This window comes from Motacilla alba, chromosome 3 (assembly GCF_015832195.1).
Source record: "Motacilla alba alba isolate MOTALB_02 chromosome 3, Motacilla_alba_V1.0_pri, whole genome shotgun sequence".
Lineage (NCBI taxonomy): Eukaryota > Metazoa > Chordata > Aves > Passeriformes > Motacillidae > Motacilla > Motacilla alba.
The window spans coordinates 113,214,394-113,239,241 of NC_052018.1; the positions used below are offsets into that span (position 1 = coordinate 113,214,394).

The 24,848-nt window shown below is 50.3% G+C and overlaps 3 protein-coding genes across 26 annotated transcripts in view; 2 read left to right on the plus strand and 1 right to left on the minus strand.

Moving 5' to 3' along the window:
- PLCB4 (phospholipase C beta 4) overlaps positions 1-4,316 on the plus strand; it is a 182,531-nt gene extending 178,215 nt beyond the window's left edge. For all 23 annotated transcript variants that reach the window (XM_038131218.1, XM_038131229.1, XM_038131232.1 and 20 more), the window contains one exon: positions 2,390-4,316. In XM_038131218.1, coding sequence (XP_037987146.1) covers positions 2,390-2,478 — 89 coding nt within the window. In that variant the 3' untranslated portion in view covers positions 2,479-4,316. The remainder of the gene's footprint in view (positions 1-2,389) is intronic.
- A 1,852-nt stretch (positions 4,317-6,168) lies between these two features.
- LAMP5 (lysosomal associated membrane protein family member 5) lies at positions 6,169-18,097 on the plus strand. The gene is made up of 6 exons (XM_038131242.1): positions 6,169-8,170; positions 8,432-8,604; positions 8,791-8,922; positions 8,997-9,102; positions 10,490-10,678; positions 16,956-18,097. The coding sequence occupies exons 1-6, from the start codon at positions 8,131-8,133 to the stop codon at positions 17,132-17,134; spliced, it is 819 nt and encodes a 272-aa protein (XP_037987170.1). The 5' UTR covers positions 6,169-8,130; the 3' UTR covers positions 17,135-18,097.
- A 2,777-nt stretch (positions 18,098-20,874) lies between these two features.
- PAK5 (p21 (RAC1) activated kinase 5) overlaps positions 20,875-24,848 on the minus strand; it is a 157,581-nt gene continuing 153,607 nt past the window's right edge. For both annotated transcript variants that reach the window (XM_038131239.1, XM_038131240.1), the window contains 2 exons: positions 23,524-23,658; positions 20,875-22,939 (listed from right to left, as the gene is read on the minus strand). In XM_038131239.1, coding sequence (XP_037987167.1) covers positions 22,784-22,939; positions 23,524-23,658 — 291 coding nt within the window. In that variant the 3' untranslated portion in view covers positions 20,875-22,783. The remainder of the gene's footprint in view (positions 22,940-23,523; positions 23,659-24,848) is intronic.

Below are 24,848 nucleotides of genomic sequence, written 5' to 3' on the forward strand. Positions count from 1 at the left end.
TTTTAGTGTTAACACACATATGATTAACTGCTAATGCTGATAGTCAGACAAAGGGTATCCACATATCTCAGTATGGTAATAAAATAAGTAATTTCATGCTAAGAATAGCCAAATATAGAATAGGTGGCTGGAAATAGCTTCCTAGTGTCTGTGGAAGAGCACTTTAAAATTCACTTCAAATTCCAACATGTTACAAGCTCTGGCAATTACACTTTATGATGTGCTGTGCTGCTGTGGCTTCCTAAATAATCGTTACTCCAAGAAATCCCTAATAACCCCTGTCTTTCCAAGGGAAGGAGCTGCACTGAGCTGGAACATCCCCTTGTGCAGCACTGCCTGATCTGAATTACTCCCTTGAACTGATAACATCTTGCACTACTGACAGCACCCACTGCGACAACATTTATTTATGGACACATAATAATGAAAAAAACTCTCATTAGGCTAGGGGGAAAAATTTTTTTTACTGTATGTGTTTCCTAGTTTGTGTGAGATCTCAGTAGAGAGCACCCTGAAAGCAGAATCCCTTGGCTGCCCCTGCCTCCATGGATCCACTGTAGGTTCCAGAGGCTTGTCCTGTTGAGCTGGTGTGCTCCCATCGGAATGCACTCTCTGACCCAGCCCCAGAACGGCACAAACGAGATGCTGCTCCTCTGCTAGATGCTAATGGGGTCTTTGAAGGCAGGTTCTCTGAAAGAATTCCATACACAGTACACTGGGACACAGCATATTTATAGGACACACTGTGCCTGTAGTCAAGTCACAAGCCTGAAACGTGAAATGCGTGAGTCACAGAAAAAAGCACCGGGTTTTGTTCTATTTGGATGTTTCATTTCACACACAGGCAAAATCCAGCCAACATTTCAGAAGAGATTGTCCATATTGATTTATTTATTATGTTTCCATATTTTCATGTTAAAATTATTTCTTCATTACTTTCAAGCTTTTTAAGTCATTTAAATGGAGAATGTCAATTAATTTTTAATCATATTTATGATGGTTGCTTTGCTGTTATCATAATTACTTTTTTCCCCAAGAAGATGATAAGGATGATTAAGCAAGTGCAGGGCTAAATTTTTCAAGAAGGCAGGTATGTCACATCTGCATAAATCCACATTTACCTTGGAAAGGAATAGAGGTGCACCCTCATTACTTTGGACCTACGTCTGCCCATTTTCACCTATGCCAGTGCATGTTTGCACATTCAGAATAGGTGACTCCTTAAGTAGTAGCTTGTATAGCAAAGTTCCCTGTCCAAGCAACTTTTACAACTTCTGGGGCAATATAGTTTAAATAAATCAAGTCCCCTAATAATTTTTCCCTGCATGATGGATAAAACAGCAATTACACCAAAGAAAAGAGCACTTGGATTGTCTCTTCCTAAAACTTGTCCTAATGCTCCTGAGTTTGATTGTATAGATGGGTTAGATTGCCCTCAGGGTCGATTTATTGAGGGTCCTCGGGGTATGGATTTAAATAACTTCCCAGACTGAGAACCCCCAGGGACAATGGAGATGCTGACTCTCAGTTCCTTTAAACTGCAGAGTTTCAAACCAAAACACGGTAACAGGAGGAGAGAGGGTGGCTCTGTGTGCGTCTGAGAGGAAGGGAATTCAAAAAGTGCCCTCTGAGAGGGGATTCCCAGGCCAGTCACCATTTACACACAGAGCTTTAACTCTGCCTGCAGAGCCCGAGGCAGGCAGCGTTTATAGTGAGGTCTGGCATGTGTTCATAGCTGGATTTTGCATAATGCATTTGGGTGCAGTTTCAGGTGGATTCAGGGTGTGTAGTCCCATGGAGCACATAGCAATGTTCTTATCCTGAGATGAAAAACACCCCCTCTGTAGTCATAAAGATCTCCAGGTCAGACAAAAACTGTTTTTAAAAAATACACTATTTAAAAAAAATACTACTTAAAAAAATCTTGCCTACTGGAAGGGAGATGTTACACTGATGGGTTTTTGTCATTCCTTGTCTTTATGAAAGAAACAAGTCTAGATCATGCATGAATCTCAGGCATTAACACATTGCAGTACTCTCACAACAGCAGTAGGAATGCATTCCTGGACATTTCCTGTCTGGAGAAACAGTAAATTGGCATCTGCCTGACTTCTTCACCAAAATTGGGGCTTCTGTATAGAAAGTCAACCCACCACTCCGAGAATAGAATAAAAAAATATTTCCTAAGAATTTGTAGATACAAGGATTACGTCCAGTTTTGCAAACAGAGTGACATGGGCTGGGGGGATGAGGGGTGTAAAAATAATGTTGTTACATATCTCTTCAGTGTGCTTTGCCTGTGTTTCACTCAGACACTCTCATGTGAAGCGTGCTTCATTGGGAGCAAAAGGTCTAATGCAACGCTTCATGCGGTTATTTTGGATTGCAGGCAAAGGAGATGCAGCAGATGGTGAAGCTGGAAGCAGAGATGGATCGCAGGCCAGCAACAGTGGTTTAAAGCCTCAACAAGCAAATTGAAGTTGGAGAGCACAGCATCCTTAAAATGAGAGCAAAATTCAAAATAACATTGCTGAGGTTGAAGAGTGGGCTTTTGGTTTGGTTTGGTTTTGGCAGGGGTTTGTTTTGGGCTTTTTTGTTCTTATTATACCAAGGGTAGCTACGGACCACCGAGTCTTAAGGTTTGCATTGTTTCTTTTTAACACTGGGCACTGAATTCCCTTTGTTGGATTTCCATAAGAATTTCCTTTGTTCAGAAAAACCCGGACCGGAAATGAAGAGAGCTTTTTAAACCCCGTCCTGTTTTCCTTTCTGTATCTCACCAGGCACCTTGCCTGCATCAGAATCCCAGGATCAGAGCCTCGAAACACAGGAGATACCTTTACCATCATCTCAGATGGCAACAAAGCTGTAGCTCGAGTGGTGTAATTTCCCACTTGTGTTCTCATGTGTGATGTGCTGTGCAGAAAGCCCGCGCTGCCAGACCCCGCCAGGCCACGCCTTGTCAGATGCTCCGCACTGCTGTCCCCTGAGCCCACTGAACGGGACCTTATGCCAAGTAATAATTAGGGTAGTAAGGAGTTGAGTTTGATTTGAAATTATATTTAAATGGGGTTTTTTTTCAGGCAGCGGGCAGTTGAAAGGTAACTGCGCATATTCAAAAGTACAGCGTGTACAAAGTCATCGGCCAAATTCATCAGCTGCAGCAGTAACTTGACAGGGTATTTCTGCAGCCTAACGATGTCATTCACAAGTGCCATATCAACTCTATCAGTTCTGAGGGGAGCCAATGTCCTGTAGAAGTCACTGCAGTGGATAACCTGAGGGAAATACGGAGTATTTGTGCCAAAACTGATCAGTGCTCTAAGGAATTACGTATTAGGCACTTTAAGAAAAGTTTACATCCCACATTGCTTGTATAGAAATTGCATTTTGATCCTGCTGTTGCAGATCCCAGATACTCCAGTTCATTGTAACTTAAAAGATTGTTTAAATGGCTTTTGGCAAAAAGTTTGTAACTGTGAAAATGTAAAAAGTATTTATACACTTGGGAAACACAACATTGTAGAAAATCACATACATGTTGCTACGTGATGAAATTAGTCAACAGAAATGCTAAAGTATGTTTGCATGTGATACAAATGCTACTAAGGCTGTCATGCCTACTATATGACCACAGTCATGCTACTAGCTGGTAAATACTGAGTAAATGTATGGCACAGAATACTGTTTGATTAATTACAAAGACTTTTAGCATTACAAGGTCTCTATATATATGTGTGTATATTAATTACGTGGGCATTCTTGATACTTGTAGTAAAAGAGAAGTACATAACTAATTTAATTTTACACAGAAGTATTTATGCAGATTTTCAGAATTTCATATCAGGAATAACCTTTTTATGTCCATTAGATATAAAAACAATTTGCTAATGTGTTAATTTGCATGTTTCCAGAGCTTGCTGTAGTTATATTGCAAAACAATGCATGTAAGCATTCGGCTTGGAAATTGTCCATGCTGCCAATTCAAAGATGACTGCATGGAAAACTGGTAGTTTAGAACAAATCAGATTTCTGATTTCAATGTACTAAGCACCAATTACTTTGTTGTATATGCTTGTACAAACAAATTCTACATATTCCTATAAACAAAATAAATGAAGAGAGATAATTATGTTATTGTCAGTCCTGAGATGAAACTTTCAACTTCTCTAATAAAAACCTTAAAAATTCAAGTCCTTTAGTTTTGACTGCAGTGAATTGCAGGGTGGTGGTGTTATTTATTAATTGCAGATTTTTAGCAAGTTGTATTTCCTGTAAAAATGTGCATAGTGTAAATATATTTCTATCACAGCTTATTTAGTCAAAGGAGTCTTTTTTTTTTTTTCAATTTTATGTAAGCGATAGAAGCATTGTGCAGCACTAGAGAACTGCCCCAGTGGAGTGCAGCAGCACAACCTGGAAATGCAGCAACCTGAGTGCAGTGTAGCAGCAACTGAGACAGAGGTCAGTGAACATTTAGGTGTTTAAAGCAGGATTTGAGCACACTTGTGATGAGTATTCAGAATTCCCATTCTGATGCCACAGCCTGTGAGGGTAGCTCCTGGTCCTTTATAATGTTTTGAAAGACAAGTTGTGTACTGAGAGCTGCTTTCTAAGCCTGCCTCAAGTGCTGGATGGAGCTGGAAGCAGAGGTGCTCTCAGAGCATGCTGGACGGGATTTTTATGATGATTTTTCTTTTAATTAAAAATGTCCTCTAAAACACAGCTGGTGGAGACAGTGCCGTGAGCTGGAATTGTACATGTTGCCTACTGCAGTGGTTTTTAGCCTGTAAGGAGGAGCAAATCGCAGACCAGGTATGGAGAGAACTGGATGGGGAAGCATCTTAAGCTCATGTAGAGCCTGACTGGAAAGCCCTGCTAAAGAAACCACTGGGAATGGAGGGCATGTCCCTGAGAAGATCAAACCTGCCTATTTAATTCCTTGGTGAGCATCCCATCCCCTCAGGGGAAAACACAGGTTTTGGAAAGACAGAAAATACTGTCCAGAGCCTCTGTCTGAGACTGTGCTCCCTGCTCAGCCAGCAGCGAGACATCCATCAATTCAGACAGGAAAATGGGCTTCTGTGAAACTGCCGAGTAGGAGACCTCAGCTGCCAGGCTCAGCTCCCCACACTGATACCTATTTCATCCACTGGCAATTTAGCATAAAATGCAGGCAGTAATTTGAAATTAAGTGATGAATTTTGTCAGCTAAGTGTTTTGAAATACTGTTTAAGCAGTATTTGATTCAAAAATTATTTGAAGTTTGGCCGCTAATGTAATGAGGTGAGAATTTCCATTGAGATGAAATAGGCTAATCAATTTGAACATTGATACTGAGTTACAGCAGTTTAAAATGTCATTCCCTGCCGGGGTGATAGATTCCACTTCAGTGAAATTTCATGGAGGGAAGTGGCAGATTTTCCCTCTCTGAATCGCTTCAGATAAATTCAGCTCAGCTGTGATGGGGAGGGTCATGACACCTAGGCAGCCTGCTATTCTTTCACTTGCAGTAATTTGGGGGTTGGTCATTAACTTAATTGTTTCCAGGTGGGGCCTGTTTAACCCCGGTACCACCTGCATGCAGTTAAGAAATACCCAAAATACGCCTCAGGTGCTGTAGCCCGGGGGCTGCCCGTGAAACCAGCTGCAAGTGGCAAACATGATTGGACATAAAGCCCTGTTCCTGCTGCCTGTGTCAGTCAGTAGTGGTTGAGCGCTGCAGCCTGGCTGTCCCCGTGCTGTGTGTTCCCTTCGAGCAGGCTGGTAAGAGCTGTTATGTCTGGTAGCTGGGGGCAGCAAGGGGGATTCGGCCTTCAGAGACAGCCAGGTGGCCTCCAGAGCTGGGGGTGAGGGCTGGTGGCAGGGCTGGTTTCAGGTGACCTAGTCTGGGGCCATAAACTGTCCCTGGTCGCAGCATTTCAGGGCAGCTGATGCTGCACTGGCTAGCTCAGATGGGGCATTTCTGCTCTGTGTTTTGGGGGTTGCTTATTGCTAGGAAGTCTTAGGCCTTTCCCTTTTATTTGCCACGGAGAGCAGGATGAAGGCAGCTCTGCAGGCTGGAAGTGGCAATTGTCCCTGGAGCTGAAGGCTTTGTTGTGCTGTGCAGCTGGGGGAGCACAGTTCTGGGCTGTGGGGCAGCCTTGCCCCCACCTCCAGCACAGCTGCTCTCTCCCAGCTGCTCCCTGAACTGGGCCTTAAAATCTACCTAGAAACCTCACAAAGGCTGGAAATTAAATAGTGGAGCAGAGAAGGAAATAAAGGATAGTCAAACACTGCGTTCATCAGTGTAGGACCTGAGGAAGCCAGGCACTAAAATCATCACAGAAATACAGCCTATTACAGTCAAAGGGTATATTTTCTAGAAAATTATTTTTTCCCCTTTATATAGTCCCCTGAAATTATTATCCACAGATTAATCCTGTACCACAACTGACGCACATCTAACTGTATTTGTGGGAGTGCAGGAATGCCTTTTTATCATGAAGCAGGAGAGAGAGAGAAGGAAATGGTCAGAATAGATTTAATATGTAGAGAAAGGAGAAAAGAAATTTCAACATAATAGTTTAAAAAAAAAATGTTCCTTTAGTATCAGTTTGTATTGTTTAAAAAAAGCCATTTCCCAGCAAGAAAGCCCCTCTCTGCACGTGTGTGCCCTGGCAGAGAAAGGGCAGCTGCCCACAATCAAAACTCACCTTGCAATATCTTGCTTTGCAAAACCTTGGACCGTTTCCTCCAGATGCCTTTTCGTGAACTAAACATATGAATTGGTAGTGAATCCAGTGATGCTATCACTCCGGATCGCTGCTGTCCCTTTGGCTTTTCACCAAAAAACCATTCTCAGCATAGGACCCTTCATCCCCGCTGCTCCTGGGGCTGGTGTCGCTGTAAATCGTAAATATTTGGATGTGCTCCTGGCGCCAGGGCGAGAGTGGCAGCGCGTTAAAGCTCCAAAAAAAAAGGTCCCGGTGAGAGGGGGAAGCAGTATTTCAACGTGTCGTCACCGGAGCACGGGAGTCGCCCGCGCTTTCCCCGCGCGGAGCGGCGGTGGGGCGCTCGGGGCTGGGATCGCCCGCTCCTCCCGGGGGCCAGCGCCGCCCCTGGCCCGGGCTGGCAGCGAGCGAGCGAGGGACGGCGCTGCGTTGGCTCGCAGCTGAGGGCCCCGGAGCCGGCAGGGCAGGGGGCGGGCAGCCCCCCGTGCTCTCTCCCCGCCTCGCAGCCCCCTCTCCGCTCAGCGCCGGGCCTCGCTGCCTGGCACCTTTGACCTGGCCGGGGACAAAGCCCTGAGTGCCCCGGCTCAGCTGGCACCTGAGGCGCCCCTACTGCCCGTGCCCCCCAAAAACGCCCGCACGGGCGCTGTTGTTTCTGTTTTAAAGCGCCTTCTCGGGCTGTTGGGTTTTATGCTCATGTGCGCGTTGTGGTTTGTGACATCTTAGGGCCCAGGTGTGCCGATAGCCGTATACAGAAGGATGCGGGTTTGCTTCCGACCTTGCCACACAAAAATAACTGCACGTTTCTTCCTAAATTAACTCGCGGAGCAGCTGTTCGCCTTCACCCAAATTAGTGACGCTCTGTGAGCAGCCGGCATAGGAATAGGTATCCCCTCCTCCATCCCGCCGGCCTCTCCGGCAGGGACCGCCGGCACAACCGCGGGGCGAGGGGGTCCCGGGCCCGCTCCCAGCGCCGGCGCTGCCGGGGGAGCGGGGAGCGCTCGGGGTGAGCCCGGCTCCGCTCCCGCCGCGCGTCGGGCGGCCCGAGCTCCCCGCGGGGATCCCCGGCAGCCCCTCCGCGGTGCGGCGGGGCGCCGGAGGGGGGGAATCCCTTCTTCCCTCCTCCCCGCCCGGCTGCGCGTACGCCCCGTCCCTCGGCGTGGGCGCTCCATCAGCTCCGCCGGCATCTCCCCTCCTCCTCCCCTCCCCGCACACCCACACACTTTCCCCGTCCCTCCTCCCCGCCACTCCGCAGCAGAGTGCTTTTGCAGCCTGTGCGGCTCCTGAGGAAGGAGGTGTGCGGCTTTTTTTTTTTTTTCCTCCTCCTTTTTATTTTTAATTTTTTTGTCTTTTCTCCGGAGCGCACCTTTCGGCGGAGCAGCTGCAGCAGCCGCGGCCACGCCGGGACCGAGCAGGGAGGATGGCGGGGGGGCGTCTCCCGGGGCTGCTTTTTATCTTGCGTGAGTACCTGGGTGGCGAGTCGCGACACGGAGCCCTGTCGCGACCGGGCAGCCGCTGGCGCTGACGGACTCGGCGCTGTCGCGGCACCGGTCTCGCATCGCCGCCACCGGCTGCCACATCTCCTCCACCTGCTCTGTCGCGACAGGAACGCCCGGTCGCGATAGAGCAGCTTGCTCCAGCGGGCTCGAGGGTGGCGGGGGGTGTTAGGGTGAGCGGCAGAGGCTCGGGGCTGCTGGCGCTCAGCCCCGCTGTGCCCGCAGACGCCGCGGCTCGCCTGGCCGCCGAGCAAGAAGTTGAAAATCTCTCCGGGCTCTCCCCTAACCCCGAGAAGGACATCTTCGTGGTGCGGGAAAACCGGACGACGTGTCTCATGGCCGAATTCGCCGCCAAGTTCATCGTTCCCTACGACGTGTGGGCCAGCAATTATGTGGATGTGAGTGGGGGCCGGGGTTGGCCCGGGTGGTCCGGGGCTCCGGCAGGACCGGGCATGGCGGGGGACGCACGCACTCATACATCTGCCGGTACTTTCGGAAAGTCCTTTATTCCCTCCGAGGATTTTCAGCCGGGACAGCGAGGGGGACTCGGGGGTCGCCCTGCTGAGCCCCGCTCCCTTTTGCAGCTGATCACGGAGCAAGCCGATATCCCGCTGTCGCGGGGCGCCGAGATGAAGGGCAAGTGCGGCACCAACGAGTCGGAGCTGGAGCTCTCCTGGCTGGACCAAGCGTACACCCTCAAACTCTCCTTCCTGAAGGTACGGGCTCCCCGCACGCCAGGAGCCGGGGGCGCGGCGGTTCCGCGGGGTCCTGACCGGCTCTGTCTTGGCAGGAGGGGCACAACACGTCCCGGGGCCCGGAGGCGTCCTGGAAGCTCAGCCGGATCCAGTTCACCTACGACACCTCCGAGCGCACCTACTTCAAGGATGCCGTCAGCCGTAAGCGCCCGGGCTCGGGGATTGAGGGAGATCCCGGCGGGCGGGCGGGCGAGCGCGGGGCCGGGCTGCGAAGGGAGCACCCCGCGGGCTGCTCCTAAATGTAGCTTACGGGAAAAAGGAAACGCCGGATCCTCCCGACAAAGCCGGGACCAGCTGCCAGGTTTAAACCGCATATTAGAGTATTTTTTTCCTCAGCTGGGTTTCCCCCCCCCCCCTTTTTTTTTTTTTAATCACCGCGGTTGGCGGGGGAGGGAGAACCCAGCTCCGCCCGTTTGCTGTACTGTCCTGTGGGACCCAGGGCCCGAGGGGTGGGAGATGGAGACACCTGGGCTGGAAAAGCTTGTCTCCTTTCCTGTGGGGAGATTGTTTTTGAGGTTAATCCTGATGGTGGCTGAATAGGTGGGAAAGCAGCAGTTCCCCAAGATACCTGAGATTGACATTGGTATCATACCATTACACACCTCCGCACCCAACAGCCTCCTCTTTTCTCACTGGGTTTTCCATTCTTTTGGTTTTCATTTTGTTTTTATTTCATTTAGGTTCAGAAATGCGTTGCCTTGAATTGAAAAATGAAATATTTTCATTTGCAAATTGTTCTCCCTCAGGATTTTCCAACTCCAGTGACTAGGGCATTTGGAGTTGTTGCCATAAGACATGCTGGCTTTGGGGCTGTTTTCCCACTGTTTGAGTCCCCAGAATGCGGAGCTGGCCGTGCCGCATCAGCCCCTGCCCGTGTTAAGCACTGATTGCCTTTTTGTGCTGCTGGAGGGGAACAAAGGGCTGCAGAAGAGCGGGAGGTGGAAGATACCCCTCATTCCACCTGGCTCAGCCACAGCCGGCCTTCGCTTGCAAAACAAGCTTGGTGTGATGGGAAAATATTTTCTCTCGTTTATACTTGGGTGAAACGGTCCCGCTGTATTTTCAGGAAGGGCTTTCTGGCCTGTCTAGCTTTGTGGGGTGGCCCCCAATGGCGCTGCTCCTTCCCACCTGGATTCAGAGCCTAGTGTAGCCTCAGAAGTGGGTGATTCCCAAATGTGGGGAGCACAGCCACAGTCCCGGGCTGCGCCCCGAGTGTCTGTGAGTGGGAACCATTTCACGTTAGGGACTCCAGGCGCTGTGACAGGAGCGGAGCTGGCGGCGGCAGAGCCAGCTTTGTGCTTTGTGGAGCTGTGTTCCCGCATCGGGAGGCCATCCCGGAGTGGGAGCTGCCCTGGCTGTGTGGGGTGTCCCACAGAAGCCGGCTCCCACCCCGGGAGGACCCTGAGGAGCAGCGGGGCGCTGCTGCCGCATTGCGCCCCGGCCGTGTCACGCACGCGTTCGGTTCGTTGCCCCTGTTCCTGAGGCCCCTCGGGGCCGGGCCCTGACCCGTGTGTGTCCCCCTGGCCAGCCGGGAAGCACACGGCCAGCTCGCACCGGCTCTCGGCCCTGGTGACCCCTGCCGGGCGCTCCTACGAGTGCCAGGCGCAGCAGACCATCTCCCTCGTCTCCAGCGACCACCAGAAGTCCGTGCAGCTCCTGCTGTCGGAGGTGCGGCTCCAGCCCTTCGACATCCCCGCGGATTTTGTCTTCAGTGAAGGTAAGGAGCGGGTAAAGACACGTCCTGCATCCCCGAGGTGCTGATGCTGCCACGGCCTTTGGGATGTTGCAATGTACTGAAGGAATTTTGGGTCCCACCTTTTCCAGGGCAACCTTCCCCTCACTGCAGCCTGTTACCAGTGCTCCCTGCGGTCCCATTCCAACCCATTCTGTGGTCACTCCAAAGGCTTTACAAATTCAGCCCGTTCAGCTGCCAAAACATGGGCTATCGTTGGATGTACGTTGGCTTCTGGAAGTAGTTACAGAGTCAGATTGCCAGCCAGCCCCAATGCAGCATCCCTGGGGAGCCCTGCCACGCTGAGGTGTCTCCTCTGCAGCACAGCAATGCTTCAGCACAGCCCCAGGGGCTTCTTAGGGCTGCTGCTCGCTGGGGAAGCTTGGGGCTGCGGTGCCAGGGGACTCTGGGGGTGCACATTCCTGGCTCCAGTTTGATTAATGCCCATTGTGAGGGGGAAGGAAGAGTAACAGGGACTTCAGTGAGGCTCCTCGAGCACCAAACACACGGGATGCCATTCTGCTTCTGGGGTTCCTTAGCATCCACGGTGGAGAAAAGAAAACCTGAGTTGAAGCACGCTGTTTGTATCAAAGAGCTGCGCTGGAGCCTGCAGCAATGCTGCCGTGGGACAGGATTCCTGCAGTCTCAGGTTCCTTTGTCCCAAGGAACCCGTGGTGCTCCTCCTCCCCTGGCTTTCCCAGCAGGTTGAATGAGGCAGGGTAGTCATACCTGGATTGGGTCAGACCAGTCCCATTTCACAGGGCTGCCTTAGCACTAAAATGAGTAAAGCCTGTTATTGTAACCAGGTGCAAACAAAACGTGTCATGGCCAACTCTTTTAATAATGAGTTATAAAATGGTGGTATTGAAGCCTAGCATTAAAAACGTGGAGCTTTATTATTTAGCATGTGGGAAATGTTTTGGAGCACAATAAAAGCCCAGCACTGACTGCAGAGCTGAGTGGTTGCACTCACAACTCGCATCCTCTCACTGATGTTGTAAATTCGTGCTGCTGCATGTGCTGGCTCTGGCAGAGCTCTGCCTGGCTGAATTACTCACAGCAAGGCCAGAGTAATACTGAGTAGGTTTTATCCGTGGGCAGGGTGTTTTTGTACCAAAGTAGTACCGCATTTTTCTTAGATTTACAGGGAGAAAAAAGTAGAACTTAATAGTTCGCTGTAATTTTTTTTGCTGGTGTAGCTTTACCCTCTTTTTCCTCCTGTGGATCCAGGATTCCTGCACTCAGGGTTGGGCTGGGCAGACCTTGGGGGCTGAGAACAGCGTGTTTAAAATATGCAAGTCTGTGTCTCCGTGATACCAAACTCATGAAGTCCTAGAGCTCCCAGTTAAAACAGCCAAACTCGGGGCTCGCTGCCAGAGGAATCTACCTGCTGTTTTCATTATATGCTCATTCCTGTCAGGCAGCAAATTTGTTTCTATTTTGTTTTCTCTTTTGTTGCTGTAGTTTGGTGGGCTTGTCTTTTTTCCAGCACAACACAAAGACATGATGTTGCTTTAGCAATCTTTAAACACATGGAAGGAATTCCTCCTCTGGAGGACAGCATGGCTTCTCTCTTTGTCTGGCTCAATGGGGTTTTCCGTAGTTGTTGCTCTCATTATTTAATTACACTCCTTTTTGTCGAATTCCACTGGAAGTTGCCCAGCAAAGAGCACCTGGAGGGGTGGTCAGAGGTGCTGGGAGGTGATTTATCAATGGAGCTCCATGCAGGGCACTGCTGCTCTCCCAGCAGCACGTTCCCTCCAGCCGAGCTCGTCCTCAGCACACACATGGCAGAACGGGATCTTCTGTGGGGTCTGAGAATCGCTGCCAATCTCAAATTACAGTAATTAGCCTTCTCCTTTTTGCTTCATTAATTTCCCATTAGGTAAAATTCCTATTAATTATGAACAAGCTACAGAACATTTTAAAATATTTTGGAGTAGAGAAAGAGACCTGCTAGAGCAGAAGAATCACCAAAACACAGGAGGGTTGGGCCCCTTTTTCCACAAAGAAATGGGGGAAAGGTTTCTTCGTTAGTCCTGACACTGCCCTGGCAAGGATAGGTTAAAAAGCTTGCAGGGAATGATTGGATTGTCTTTGGTGGTTTTGAATGCTTAAATTCACTTTTTTTTTTTTTTTTTTTGAGACTGCTCCCAACCTTCACAAATTCACATTTATTTATTTACATTTTTATTTTTCAATAGAGAAGCAGCAGAATTTTTTTTTCAATCAGAGTTTGCTATTTTATTTTTTTTAATAGGGAAAGTGTGTGTACATTTTTCAGCTTAGAAGATGAGTAAAATGAGAGCTGGATCATGAGGGTGGGAGAAGATTTAAACTGGCAGAAGAACCCCAGAGAAAGTGTCAGCTCTTTTGATTTCATATCTAAAAATTTGAATATAAAGCAATATGATGAAAAATAGTAATATAAAGGGATAATCTGATAATCAGGGACTGGGATCCTGGGGTGGCTCAGAGGGAGCTGCGACCTCCCCCTTGAGGGCACATTTTCTCAAGGGTCCTTTGCCGCAAGGTATGCGGCCACTTTAAAAAGCACCTGTCCTTCTTGCTTTAAAGTGTTTACTTACAAACTGCCATCTCAAAATCCCAAAAACCTTGTCACGCCGGACACAGCTGGGCTGTTTTCCCCCCTTTGGACAATCCCTGTGCTGATGCTCGGCTGTCGCTGCTGCCTGCGGGAGGGCGCTGTGCCTCTTGCCGGGTTTCTGCCGTGTGCGCTCTGCAGAAGGATTCTGGAAGGGGAAAATGGGCTCTTAGGTGCTTTCACAGCCCGGTACTGGAATTGGGCGAGCGCTCACCATAGAAACCGTGGCAGTACGTGAGCCTGGAGGAGGCGCAGCACAAAGGAGCAGCGAGGGATGTACCTAAACACCTCCCTTGGTATCCGTCTGCAGTGGGTGTTGCGCGGGGCAGGCGCTGGGGTGACACCACCCTGCCAAAGAGGTGACCCCGCCGTGTTCGGGATGCAGCAGAGCTCCCAGCACTGCCCGAACTTCTCCTTATTGCCAGGGACCTTCTTGCTTCCCTGAAGCGAGGGTCAGCCCCAGGAATTTGGGAAATGCCGAGATCCTGTCACCTGGAGCGGAATACTGGGGAAAATTTGACAGAAAGGGCTGTTTTCCTGCAGGGTCATTAGTTTTGAAATCCTAGCTGTTCCCAGTGCAGTGGTTCTCTGTTTGTCAAGCATCAACCTACCCATACTTGAGGGGGTTGAACATCCAAATTTGTCTGCCATGGACTTTATGCAAACCCTTCTCTCCTCCTGTTCCTGCTTTGCCTTTTCCCGTGCTGATGGAGCAGGAGTGATACCCGCTGCCTGCCTGCCTCCCTGCTGTGTTGTGGACCTCAGTGCCTTTGCTTTGAATTCTTGGGGTGAAAAATGCTGTGTAAATGTGAAAGTACCTTGTTATAAATGTGAAAGTATTTTTATTTGTCATAAAATTATGTGGATTGACATGATATTAATGGTAAAATAGAGAATTCACTCTCCTAGCAGCCAGCACCCAGAGGGCCTCACTTCTGCTGCAGATGTGTTTGTGCTTTGCACTTCCCAGTGCCTCCATGCTGGGTCCCCCATTCCCCCCCCAGTCTCCAAAGAGCCCGGGCTTTGGTGGTCTGCTCCAAAAGGAGAAAATGGATGTCTCTGGCAAGGAGAAGGTGTGGGTAGGGAGAGGCAGCTGCTCTGCCCAGGGAGGTGCAGTGGGTCCAGCTGGGTTTGGGGTTGTGCTGCTGCAGACTGACAGCTTTGCTTGGTGCTATTTTTTATCTTTCCTGTTGGCTTTCTTTATTATTTTAATTTATTTTAATCCTCTTAAAAATAGTGTCAGGATAAAGAACGCTTCCTTGGTTGCTTGCAGGAGCTGACACCTTTTTGAGTTGTGGCACAGACCCTTAAACACAGCTGTGGCTTTCTGTGGACCATGGATCTCTGGCCAAGTCCTCTGGCGTGTTTTGTGCCCTGCAGCCGGTTTCCTTTGGCAAAATTTGGTGGAATTCAAGTGTTACAAGTGGGTGCTTTAGAGCTGGGTCTGTTTTCTGCATTGGTGCTTTCAGCTTTGCCTTCTCCAGTGGCTGCAGTCCCCCACATCCAGCCTGTTCTCCTGGAGCGTTCCTGTTTGGGGAAAGGTGCAAGGAAAAGCTGGTGTGTGTTTGAGCATGGGGAATCCTCCCAGCTGGGTTTCCAGCAGCTTTCTTTCCATCTTCTCTTGGGTTTCAGCTAAGCCACTTCCCAAGCAAAAATCAGTGTCCAGCCAGAGTGATGTCCTGCTGCTTGGCAGCTCAGCACACCCTGTCTGCAGCCGTGTGGGGGATGCACAGCAGCTCCTGGAGCTTGGATCCTTCCCATGGGAACGCTGCTGCTCTGTACCTGTGGGGAGTGGGGTCGGAGCAGCCCTGGCCCCACAGCACTGCCCCGTGAGTGGCTTTTCCTGCAGTCAGCTCAGCCTGGGCTTGTATCCCTGTGAGCTGCTCAGGCCTTAGCATCCTCAACTGGGAACAGTTCCATGGAGCACTAGAAACCCAATTTTGGGAGCTAAGTAATCATCAGGATTTCTCCCCCCATTCTCCTTACTACAAACAAACAAAACCCCTGCATTGCAGCAGTTGCTGAATCGCCTGTGCCACAGTCCTGGTGATTAATCACTCCTCTGGTGAAACAGTGAGCAACTGGAACTGAAAAGGACATTCTTGTGTGTTAGACAGCATTCTGCTTTTGCTTTGTTTGTTTCACCTCATTTATAGCTTGAAACGTTTCCTGACGCCATCGTGGCAGGAGGCTGCACTCCAGGACGTGGTGAAGCTCCTGGAGGTGCTGGCACCGCTGGAGATGGGTCCCTGCTGTCACCTCCTGCCTGGGCCTGGGGGTCTCTGGGTTTCTCCTGCTCTTTGCCACATGCTGTTAGATTTGTGGAGCGTTTGCTCTTCGTGGTTATTGCAGATCTCTGCAATCAGCTGCCCGAGGGACCCATCTGGACAGTCTTTAGTGGGGGGGGGGGGGAATTCGTGGTGCCCTTTGTATTTGTTCATCTAACACACAGCTTTTCTATTTTCCCTTTTTTTTTCCCTCTTAAAGTTGTCATTGTTTTCAGCACGTTTCTAATACAATGAAGGCAGAGAATTGTCCTTCCTGTGCCACGTACCCTTTTTTTTCCCCCAGAACTGGCATTTTTTTTCTTTTTAGCCTGGCAGCCCCATCTCAGCAGCATGGGCTCTGCCTGTCCATCAGCACGGAGAAGCAACAATCCTGTGGGGAAAAATGTGCATCATGATGTGTCACTCTGGCCTGCAGTAGACTCTGGAAGTGTCAGGGAGCTGAGCCAGGATTACCAGTGTACCATGTTTCCTGACCTTAGTGGCCTTTCCAAGCTCAACAGAAAAGTATTTTCCCACTGTATCACTATTTTCTAGTGGTTTATTAGGCCATGGCAGAGACTCATCAGCCAGAGACAAGAACACTGGCGGGGCTCACATTGCTCCTGCTGCTCCTTTGCCATGTTTGGTGGACAGTGTGGGGTGCTGGGGTGCTGTTTGACACAGACCTACCCGTGTGTGCTCTGCCAGGGCTGCTGCCGTGTCCCTGGGGAGCTCATGGGGAGGGCAGTGGTGCTGCTGCCCCTCTGCCAACTTGCAGAGAGGGGGAATCTGGGAATGTGCAGGGTGAGTCAGGTGCAGAATGAAAGCCTTACTGATGCTGAGGCCTCTCCATACTCTCTGCCTGAATAAACAAAGCAGCTCTTTGGCCACTCAGGAACCTCAGGCTTTGGCTGCCCCGTTCCCAACAAGGCCATCGATGTGTGGCAGAGAGGGCTGAGCTTATGGGCATGGAAGTGTTTTTCCAGTGCGTGGGCTGGTTTGATAGGTGTAGCCTCTCCCTGCCTTGAGAGTGATTCCACTTTGCTCCAAGAAATTGATTTTCTTCCCAGGGCTCTGCGGGCAGCTGCAGCCGCTCCGTCCTGCACGGAGCCGTGACCAGGGAGCTGCTGGCAGCATAGCTCACAGCATCTGAGCCACGTCCCTCTTCCCTCTCCCTTCCCCTGCACAGTCTCAGCCATGTCCCTCTTCCCTCTTCCTTCCCCTGCACAGTCTCAGCCATGTCCCTCTTCCCTCTTCCTTCCCCTGCACAGTCTCAGCCATGTCCCTCTTCCCTCTTCCTTCCCCTGCACAGTCTCAGCCATGTCCCTCTTCCCTCTCCCTTCCCCTGCAGTCTCAGCCATGTCCCTCTTCCCTCTTTCTTCCCCTGCAGAGCACAAGTGCCCGGTGGACCAGCGGGAGCAGCTGGAAGAAACGCTGCCCCTGATCCTGGGGCTGATCCTGGGGCTGGTGATCGTGATCACCCTCGGCATCTACCACATCCACCACAAGCTGACAGCCAGCCAGGTGCAGATCCCTCGGGACAGATCTCAGTACAAACACATGGGGTAGGAGCAGGACCGAGCAACCCGAGCACTGATCAGGTAGAAAAAGCAAAAGCACTTTTTTCTGTGGGTGAGGAAGGGTTCTGGGGGGCAAGGGATGGTATTCACAGCACCTAATCCTGAGCATTTCATGGAGACACTCGGGCTTGGCTTTAGCACAGCCTCTGTAAGGAGAATCTGTGTCTGAGGTGTCTGTAGGTGGTTTGAATACCTTCTTTAAGCAGCTGGGCTGATCATCTGGAAACAGAAATGCTTCACGTGTCAGAGTTTCACACTGAGAGCACAGTTAGCTTTCTTGTTTGTTTTATTCTTTCCCTTTTTCCCATCCCAAGAGATTCTTCCCTGCCCCTGCATCACCTTTGGAGCATTCGGCCCTCCATGTTCCTGTCCATGCAGGAAGCAGGGCTGGGAGACAGAGCCATTGCCCCGGGCTCCCTCAGGCCCTCTAATGAAGGGACTCAGCCCACATCCCCAAGTTTGCACTCATGTTAAGAAAGGCATGGAGGCAAATGCAGGTGTGCTTTGGGAAAAAAAAATAAAATTCAAGGTCAGTAACTCCAGTGGAGCAGATCACAGCTGTGGAGCTGACCCCACACTTGAGACTGGGTGAAGAAAGTTTGTTTTTGCTTCTTGAGCCACATCTGAACTAAACTTAGAAAAAAAAAAAGAAAAAAAAAAGTATTGATACACAAATTATAAAGTGCCGTGCTACTGCAAGTCAACTGAGAAATGCTTCTGGCTGGGCATCCTGCACGTGTTGTGATTGTGGTTGAGATGTTACATTGCTACCTGCAACTGATAATTTTCACAACAAAACAAAACAAAAGAGAAAAACCAGTAATGTTAAAGTTACTATGCAGATTATTCAGGTATAATCTAATGTAACAGAAAAATATAAGGGAACCCTTGAAATCTATCCTTAAATGTAGACGATTTTTAAAATTAATTAAAACATGTACATACATAATGATTGATTTGCCTTCTTAACTTGAAATGATGTAATGCTTTGTGCTCACTCCACGGTACCAATGGAATCAGCACACAAATGCATCAGCTGAGTGGATGGCACAGGTAGGATTCATTTCCAGCAGTGGATGTGCTGCAAACAGCTTGGTGAAGGCACGGTGGTGGTCCAGTGTTGTGTCATTTGTTGGTTGTCCCTACTTCTCTTCTATCTCTTGGTTGTTTTTCCTGTGTGTTGTGCTTTACTCCGGTGCAGCCCAGTTCCCTGTGAGCCCTTTGGCTCCAGTGTTTCCTCAGCAGGAGTTAGCCCAGGCCTTGTGTCAGTTTAGGGTGTGGAAAACACTGCCTTGTTCTTAAACTGATTTAATTCAAACAGAGGCTTGATTGTTTTCTTTCACCTTAAAACTTAATCAAAAATAGTAATTTCAATGTTGGAAAAAGGCAAGAGAAGAAACCTAATTGTTCTTTAATGCTGTAGTCTCCTCCATGTAGTTTTTTGATGAAGGTGGATGCAGCATAAGCCTTTAGTCCTGCCTTATTCCTGGTCTCATTTCTGTGCTATGCTCAGTTGTTTTCTCATTTGGATGCAAAAAGCAAAATTATGGCGCTAACGATGATCGTGGCTTTGCCCTTTTCCTTTAGAACTGCACTGAAAGGGTCCTGGGTGAGCTTTAGACTGGCCAAGTGCCACTCCCTACAATAAGCTGGTAATTAAAAAAGAAAAGAAAAGGTTCTCTTGGAGGCTGTTAGAAAAAGCCAGAGGTAGCAGGAGGGTGAGTAAAGGATTAAAGGTTCTTCCTTAATAGAGAGGAGCTTTGTCCTGCCTCACCCTCGTCTGCCCCGGGGCCGGAAGGCTCTCCCAGCCAGCTCCCATCAGCCTGGCACATCTGCCACTGTGACCTCCCGAAGAACAATCAAATACAGAAAGGAAGCCAACAGCTGAGCTGCGGATGCCAGAGGAGCCCCTGCACTGCCGTCTGTCTCCGGGAGAGGCCCTGCTGGCCAGGGGCTGTGGCAAGGATGGGAGAATGGGATGGCTCCGGGTGGCGGCAGTCACTCAGAGGACAGTCCCACCTGGCTGGCTTCCTCCGCGGCAGGGGGACTTCAGGGGCTGCTGAAGGCAGCGGGACCGGGGCTTGGCTGAGCCGCCGAGTGCGGGAGCAGGAGAGGCAGCGGCGCCCGGCCCCAGCTGCGGTGCCAGGGGGCTGGCCTTGTCCAGGGCAGCTGCTGCTGGGTGGCAGTCCCTGCTGTGCCTTCTCCTGTGGCAGCCATCAGCAAGACCTGCCGGGGGAACAGGTTGATGGTCCCAGGGGTCTGCGTGGATTTCACATGGAAAAAGGGCCGATTGTGGTGGCCTCTGTGAACTGTCCTCAATGCATCCTGCACTGACCCTGTCAGGGCTCAAGGGACTGTCCCTGCCTGACCCCAGAGCCCTGAGGTGGTGGCAGTGGCCACTGGATGGGGACACCCCCCCAAAAGCTGATGCTGCTCCTGTGCCTGCTTGAAGGGCTTCTGCTGCTTTTCATGGTACGCGAGGGTTTCCCTCAGGAAGCACCTAGCATCACCTTCAGGGGGTGTGTCTGTAAGCTATTAGGAACAGAGTTCCAGGAATGTAATACTTAATTTCTTGGTTTTCTGAACTGACAGATTTTTTTTTTTTTGTTGGACTGAAATGTTTTTGCTTTTTGGGAAAGGAAAAAGAAACAATAATTTAATCTCAGTGAGAGTTTGTGTCCCAGACTGATGTATCTTGGTTGAAGAAAAAGTTACAGTTTTGGGTGAAAACCTTTTAAAATCTTTCAATTCTCTCCATCTTTTGCTCACATTTACTAAAATTGATCTGAATTCTCCATTAAGCTTTTCATGCCTATTTATGAAAAATTATTTATGAGAGAGATTATGTCCAGCTTCCTTCCTGCCTGTCAAACTGCAGCAGCATCTTCAGGATGGCAGCACTTTGTTGTGATTTAATTTTGTATTTAGCTTTCATTTATTGATGGGTGAGCTGCAAATGGAAAGCTTTGCTTTCTAGATGTTTATGAACACAGCAGTAGAAGGTGGATAAATACACCTTATCACCCTACTGAGCTCTGCGAGGACCTGAAATAATTAGGCACTTACTAAAGCAGCTGCTAATGACTTACAGAGTACTTGTGATTAGAACTTTAATTATAAGTTACTGCTGTATTGCTGAGGAGGGGGCTGACACAGCCAGTCAATGTCCTGGCCTCTGCTACTCGGGTGAGGAGTAGTTTTGGAACTGTGAGCTCAGAAATAGCCATCATTGCCTGGTGACAGGTGGGAATCGTTTCACTGCAGTTTCAGCCTCAGCTTCCGAGTGAATGGATGCTCCTCACGTGCCTTGTTTGTTTTTAGCTGATGGCGTTACATTTTTTCAGTGTATTTTGATTTACTGATGTAGGAAACCAAAAGTAATAGAGATCCTCATCTGTAAGAGCTGAAGGTAGCAAATAGCATCGTGGATTCATCAGCTGCCTGCTGCTGCTGGGGACGCTGGGAAGAACTGCTGTCAGTAGTGTGAGAGATCAACAGCAGGAGCTAAACATTAGGGATGTGGAAGGCAAAAAAGAGAAAGGGATTACTTAGGGGATGGAGAAAGGAAGGTGGAAATGCACTGACACTTAGAAATCACTTGGGGCAGCTCTATAAATCACTAAATATCTATTTATATATTTATATATATATGTATGTGTACCATACACATGTGTACCTTGTGTGTGAATATAAAAAAGGCACGGGGAAAAAAAACCACACTGAAACTTCAAGCATTTATTAATTAATTTATTTAACTTGCATGTGCATTTGTCTCACCAGTAGCTGGTGTTCACAAAAAACCCCTTTGAAATCGACAAAACTCTCAGTAAACTCGATGAACACTGCTTAAAGTATCGAATGATAAGAAAGTTGCAGAAAATTCTTCACTTGTACAGCCTAAAATGTGCTGAATATTGAAGAAAAAACTCCCCCCAACCCCCTTTTTTATTCAAAGATGGTTAAAAAAGGTGATTTTGTAGCTAGTATTAAGTTGTGCCGTTGCCTGGACTGGTGCAGCCTGGTTTCCTGAGTTGTCGAGACTACAAAAGAGAGCCCTGCGAGGCTGGGGGTGCTCCCTGCTGGCTGGGCTCCGGGAGCCAAGCATTTTCTTCAGTGTCTTCTTCAAATGTGCAAACAGGGGAAGGGAGAGAGAGCACTGGGGATAAGACACTGATGTAAGAACAGCTCTTCCGTGTTCCAGATCATCCTTATCTCCTTTTTTCCTTTTATTTTAACCGCTTCTCTCCCTCCAAATATTCTTTAAGGTCAGAACTAAAGGAGCTTCTTTACTATTGGCAACTCTTTTCTCCCAGAGGAAGATCTTTAAGCAACAGCTCCTGCCAGGTTTAGATGTTTGGTTATAATTTACTACAATAAATAACAATTAATTTACTAACTATGAAATTTCGTAATAAGAAAGAAACTGTGTTTTCACAAAGTTGGCTTTGTGGTTCTTAAAGATACCATAAAATGAGGTCAGTAAGAAAAAAAAAACAAACTCGAAAAACATGGCTTTTGTATTATACAGAATTAAAAACAACAAATCGTTAATAAATAAAATTAGTTTCTCGTTGAAATAATTATGAAGCACTTCTAAAAATTTTAAAGGCAAATCTATTTAGGCCTACAGTTAACATGCAAAGTCATCCAACAAATAACACAAAATTGTACCGCAGTAGTCAACTGTTGCATCAACATTCAGAAAGGTCTAGACAGCAGCACGACTTCGTCTCTCTGGCAAACCCTGGCAGCTCATCCCATCCCCTCCCCTGCCCTCCCACGGCTGTGCCTGAGCTGCGGGGATCCCTCCGGGCTGGGAGGGAGCTCCTGCTCTCCCTCTCCCCTGCCACAGGTGGCAGCAAGCGCGGAGGCCCCTGTGCTGGCATGGCGAGAGAGGGGCAGCCCAGTCTGGGCGGCCCTTGGGCCAAGGCTGGCCAGGGGTGTCGGCTCCCAGCCGGGGGGAAAGGGGAGACCCTGGCCAGCGCTGTCACTGTCACCGAGTGCCCCAAGCCAGGTGCTCCCACCACCCTCAGCTGTCCTTGGCTCTTCCAGCTGCCGTGAGGGCGGGATGAGTCCCCTCCTCACCCCATGGGAACTCTGCAAAACCTTACAACTGCCTAAAGGTGGCTCTGGTTTCTTTTTTTTTTTTTTTCTTTTTTCTCCGGTTTTCAAAAGGGTTAAAAAAAGTAGGAAACTTCATCTTCTCAAATTCTCGCTAAGTTACACTTATTACTTAACTAACACAACAGGTACATGACAAAGTACTGCGAGTTATCAAAACGTACTGTACAGAAAATTACAAACTTCTTGCAAAATACATTGCGCTGCTCTGCCCGAGATACAAAGTGCTTTGTTTTGTCAGAGAAGTGTTCTTCTGAGGCAGGAGTGCCGCAGGCGCGGTGAAGCTCGGCTGTTTGGCTCCGTGCGGCCTTGCCCGGGCTGGCCCAGCAGCCGCGGTGCCCGGCCCGCCCCTGGCGCAGCGGGAGCAGGGAGCCCTGCCTGCCCCTCGGCCTTTCTGTACACGCGGCGTTTCCTCAGGGCTGCCTTCCTCCTCGAGGCTCTCCTCCTCCTCCCTGCCTGCGGGTGCCGCGCGCCACGAGCCGGGCTCTGCGCCGAGCCCCTGCCAAACAGCGGCCCTTCAGCGGTGCCGGTGCTGCCTCATGAGGGGCACGATGCACGAGGGGGGCCCGGCCAGCTTCAGGAAGGGGTGCCGCAGCAGCTCCTGCGCCGTGGCTCTCTGCGAGGGCTCCCGCACCAGCATCGAGTCCAGGAAGCCCCGCAGCACCGAGGAGACCTGAAACACCACACTGGCATTAGGGCTGGGAAACACAGCGCTCCAGCTGCGCCGCCTCTGGGCATGCTGTTTTCTTGGGAAGGGACGCTCTGCTCTTCCCTACCGCAGCAGCTGTGCTGAGCGGAAGGGCTGTGGGTCCTTGCTCATGTTTGGACTATTTGGGTGTCACTGTTCTGGGTGCAGAACAGCATTAGGGCAGGCTGAGGGCTCAGGTCTGATGGAAACACCCCCTAACTGGGAGGTGCCCACAGGCTTTGGCACCTCACATGGATGTACCAACCTGCCCGCAGCAGGGCACTGAGCTGAGCTGCTCTGGTCCCCGGGCAGGGTGGGAAGCACAGGGAGCTGAGGCTGTGCCCAGCTCCCTTTGCCATCACTGGCTGCAAAGGCAGTGCCAGGGGCAGGCACAAACAAGACCGGGGCCGAGGGCTTCGGCCTCTCTTGCTCCCCACAGCAGCCCTGTGTGGCGGCCCCTGCTGAAGGCGGCCCCTCAGAGGTGTGAGTTAGGGTTCGGGCGGGCGGTGTGTGCTGCAGTGCCACTGCCCGGGGGACTGTGGCAGGCCCCGGTGCCGGGGCGGGCTGACCTTGTGCGTGTCCTTGACGCGGGGCGGGAGGTTGTCGCGGATGCGGCGCATGGCCTGCAGCGGCGGCTCGTTGAAGTACGGGGGCTCCCCATCGATCATCTCGATCACCATGATGCCCAGGGACCAGATGTCCACCTGGAACACACACAGGGCTCAGGGGCGCTGCTGGCACGGCACTGGGACCGTGCGGAGCCCGGAGCTGGCTCCTGCTGCTGCCTGTCCAGCCGGCACCATCCATCTTTCCTTTTTACCCAGCCAGCCATGACTTTCCTTCTAGCAGGGAGGGCTTGACAGAACAGACCAGCAGGGGCTCACAAGCAGGGTGTGTGGCTGCTTCAGGTGCTGCCCACTGGAAGCTCCTTGGAGAGGCTGTGTCCTGCTGCCCTGCATTCCAGCTGCACTGACTTGCACCCGCTGAACGCCACCCCCAGGCTGGCTCTGCAGCTGCTGCAGAGCAGGGTACACTTCAGCTGCTGTGACATCACTTACTCTGTGCCCCTGGAGCTTCAAGACTACGGGAACTCCGTTCAAGACCCCAAGGCAAATGCAAGCACTCACTACAGCCAGGCTTGTTTACAGCCAGCACAGGTAGCACATTATGTAACACCTTTGGAAAGTGATTCAGCTCCAGCTCAAAAAAAAACCACTCCTTTTTTTTTTTTTTTTTTTTTTTTCCCTTAGTCCTGGCCTGCTGCAGAGCTGCTCCAGAATCCCAGTCCTCTGATGACTCTAATTCCTGTCATCAGCCAACCCAAATACTGCCAGGGCCAGTTCATTCTGCTTTTGCTCTTTTGCCAATACTACCCTTTAGATAAAGCCTTTTTTTTCCCCCTTCCCTTCTGGTGGGGAAAGTTAATGCAGCCCTAAGTTCAGCCACTTTATAATCCCACTAAGCTATTAATGGGCTAATAATAGTTGATGCTATTATCTCTGGAATGTATTCTACAACAGCACAGATGCTGGGTGGAGAGCAGTGCCTGCAGGGTGCTCTTACTGTGCCAGAGCAGTGTGAGGATGGAGCAGCTCCTGCTCAGCTCACGTCCCCTTCCCTGTGTCACTCTGTATTTCGGGACGTCTGTATTCTGTACAGGGATGTGTGTGAAGCTGTGTGTGAACGCACCGTGTCCTGGCTCTGCGGGCTGGCAGGGTCGAGCCCTGCAGCTGCTCCTCCCCGGCAGCAGCTCTGTCCCCAGGCGGAGGAGCAGAGGCAGCCGCGTCCCCGCAGGGGCGGTGTGTCGCTGTCACGGCTGGGCACCGGGGATCGCTCTCGCCGGGGACTCAGAGCAGCCTAATGCACGGGCTGGGCACTGCAGAGCCCCGATCCC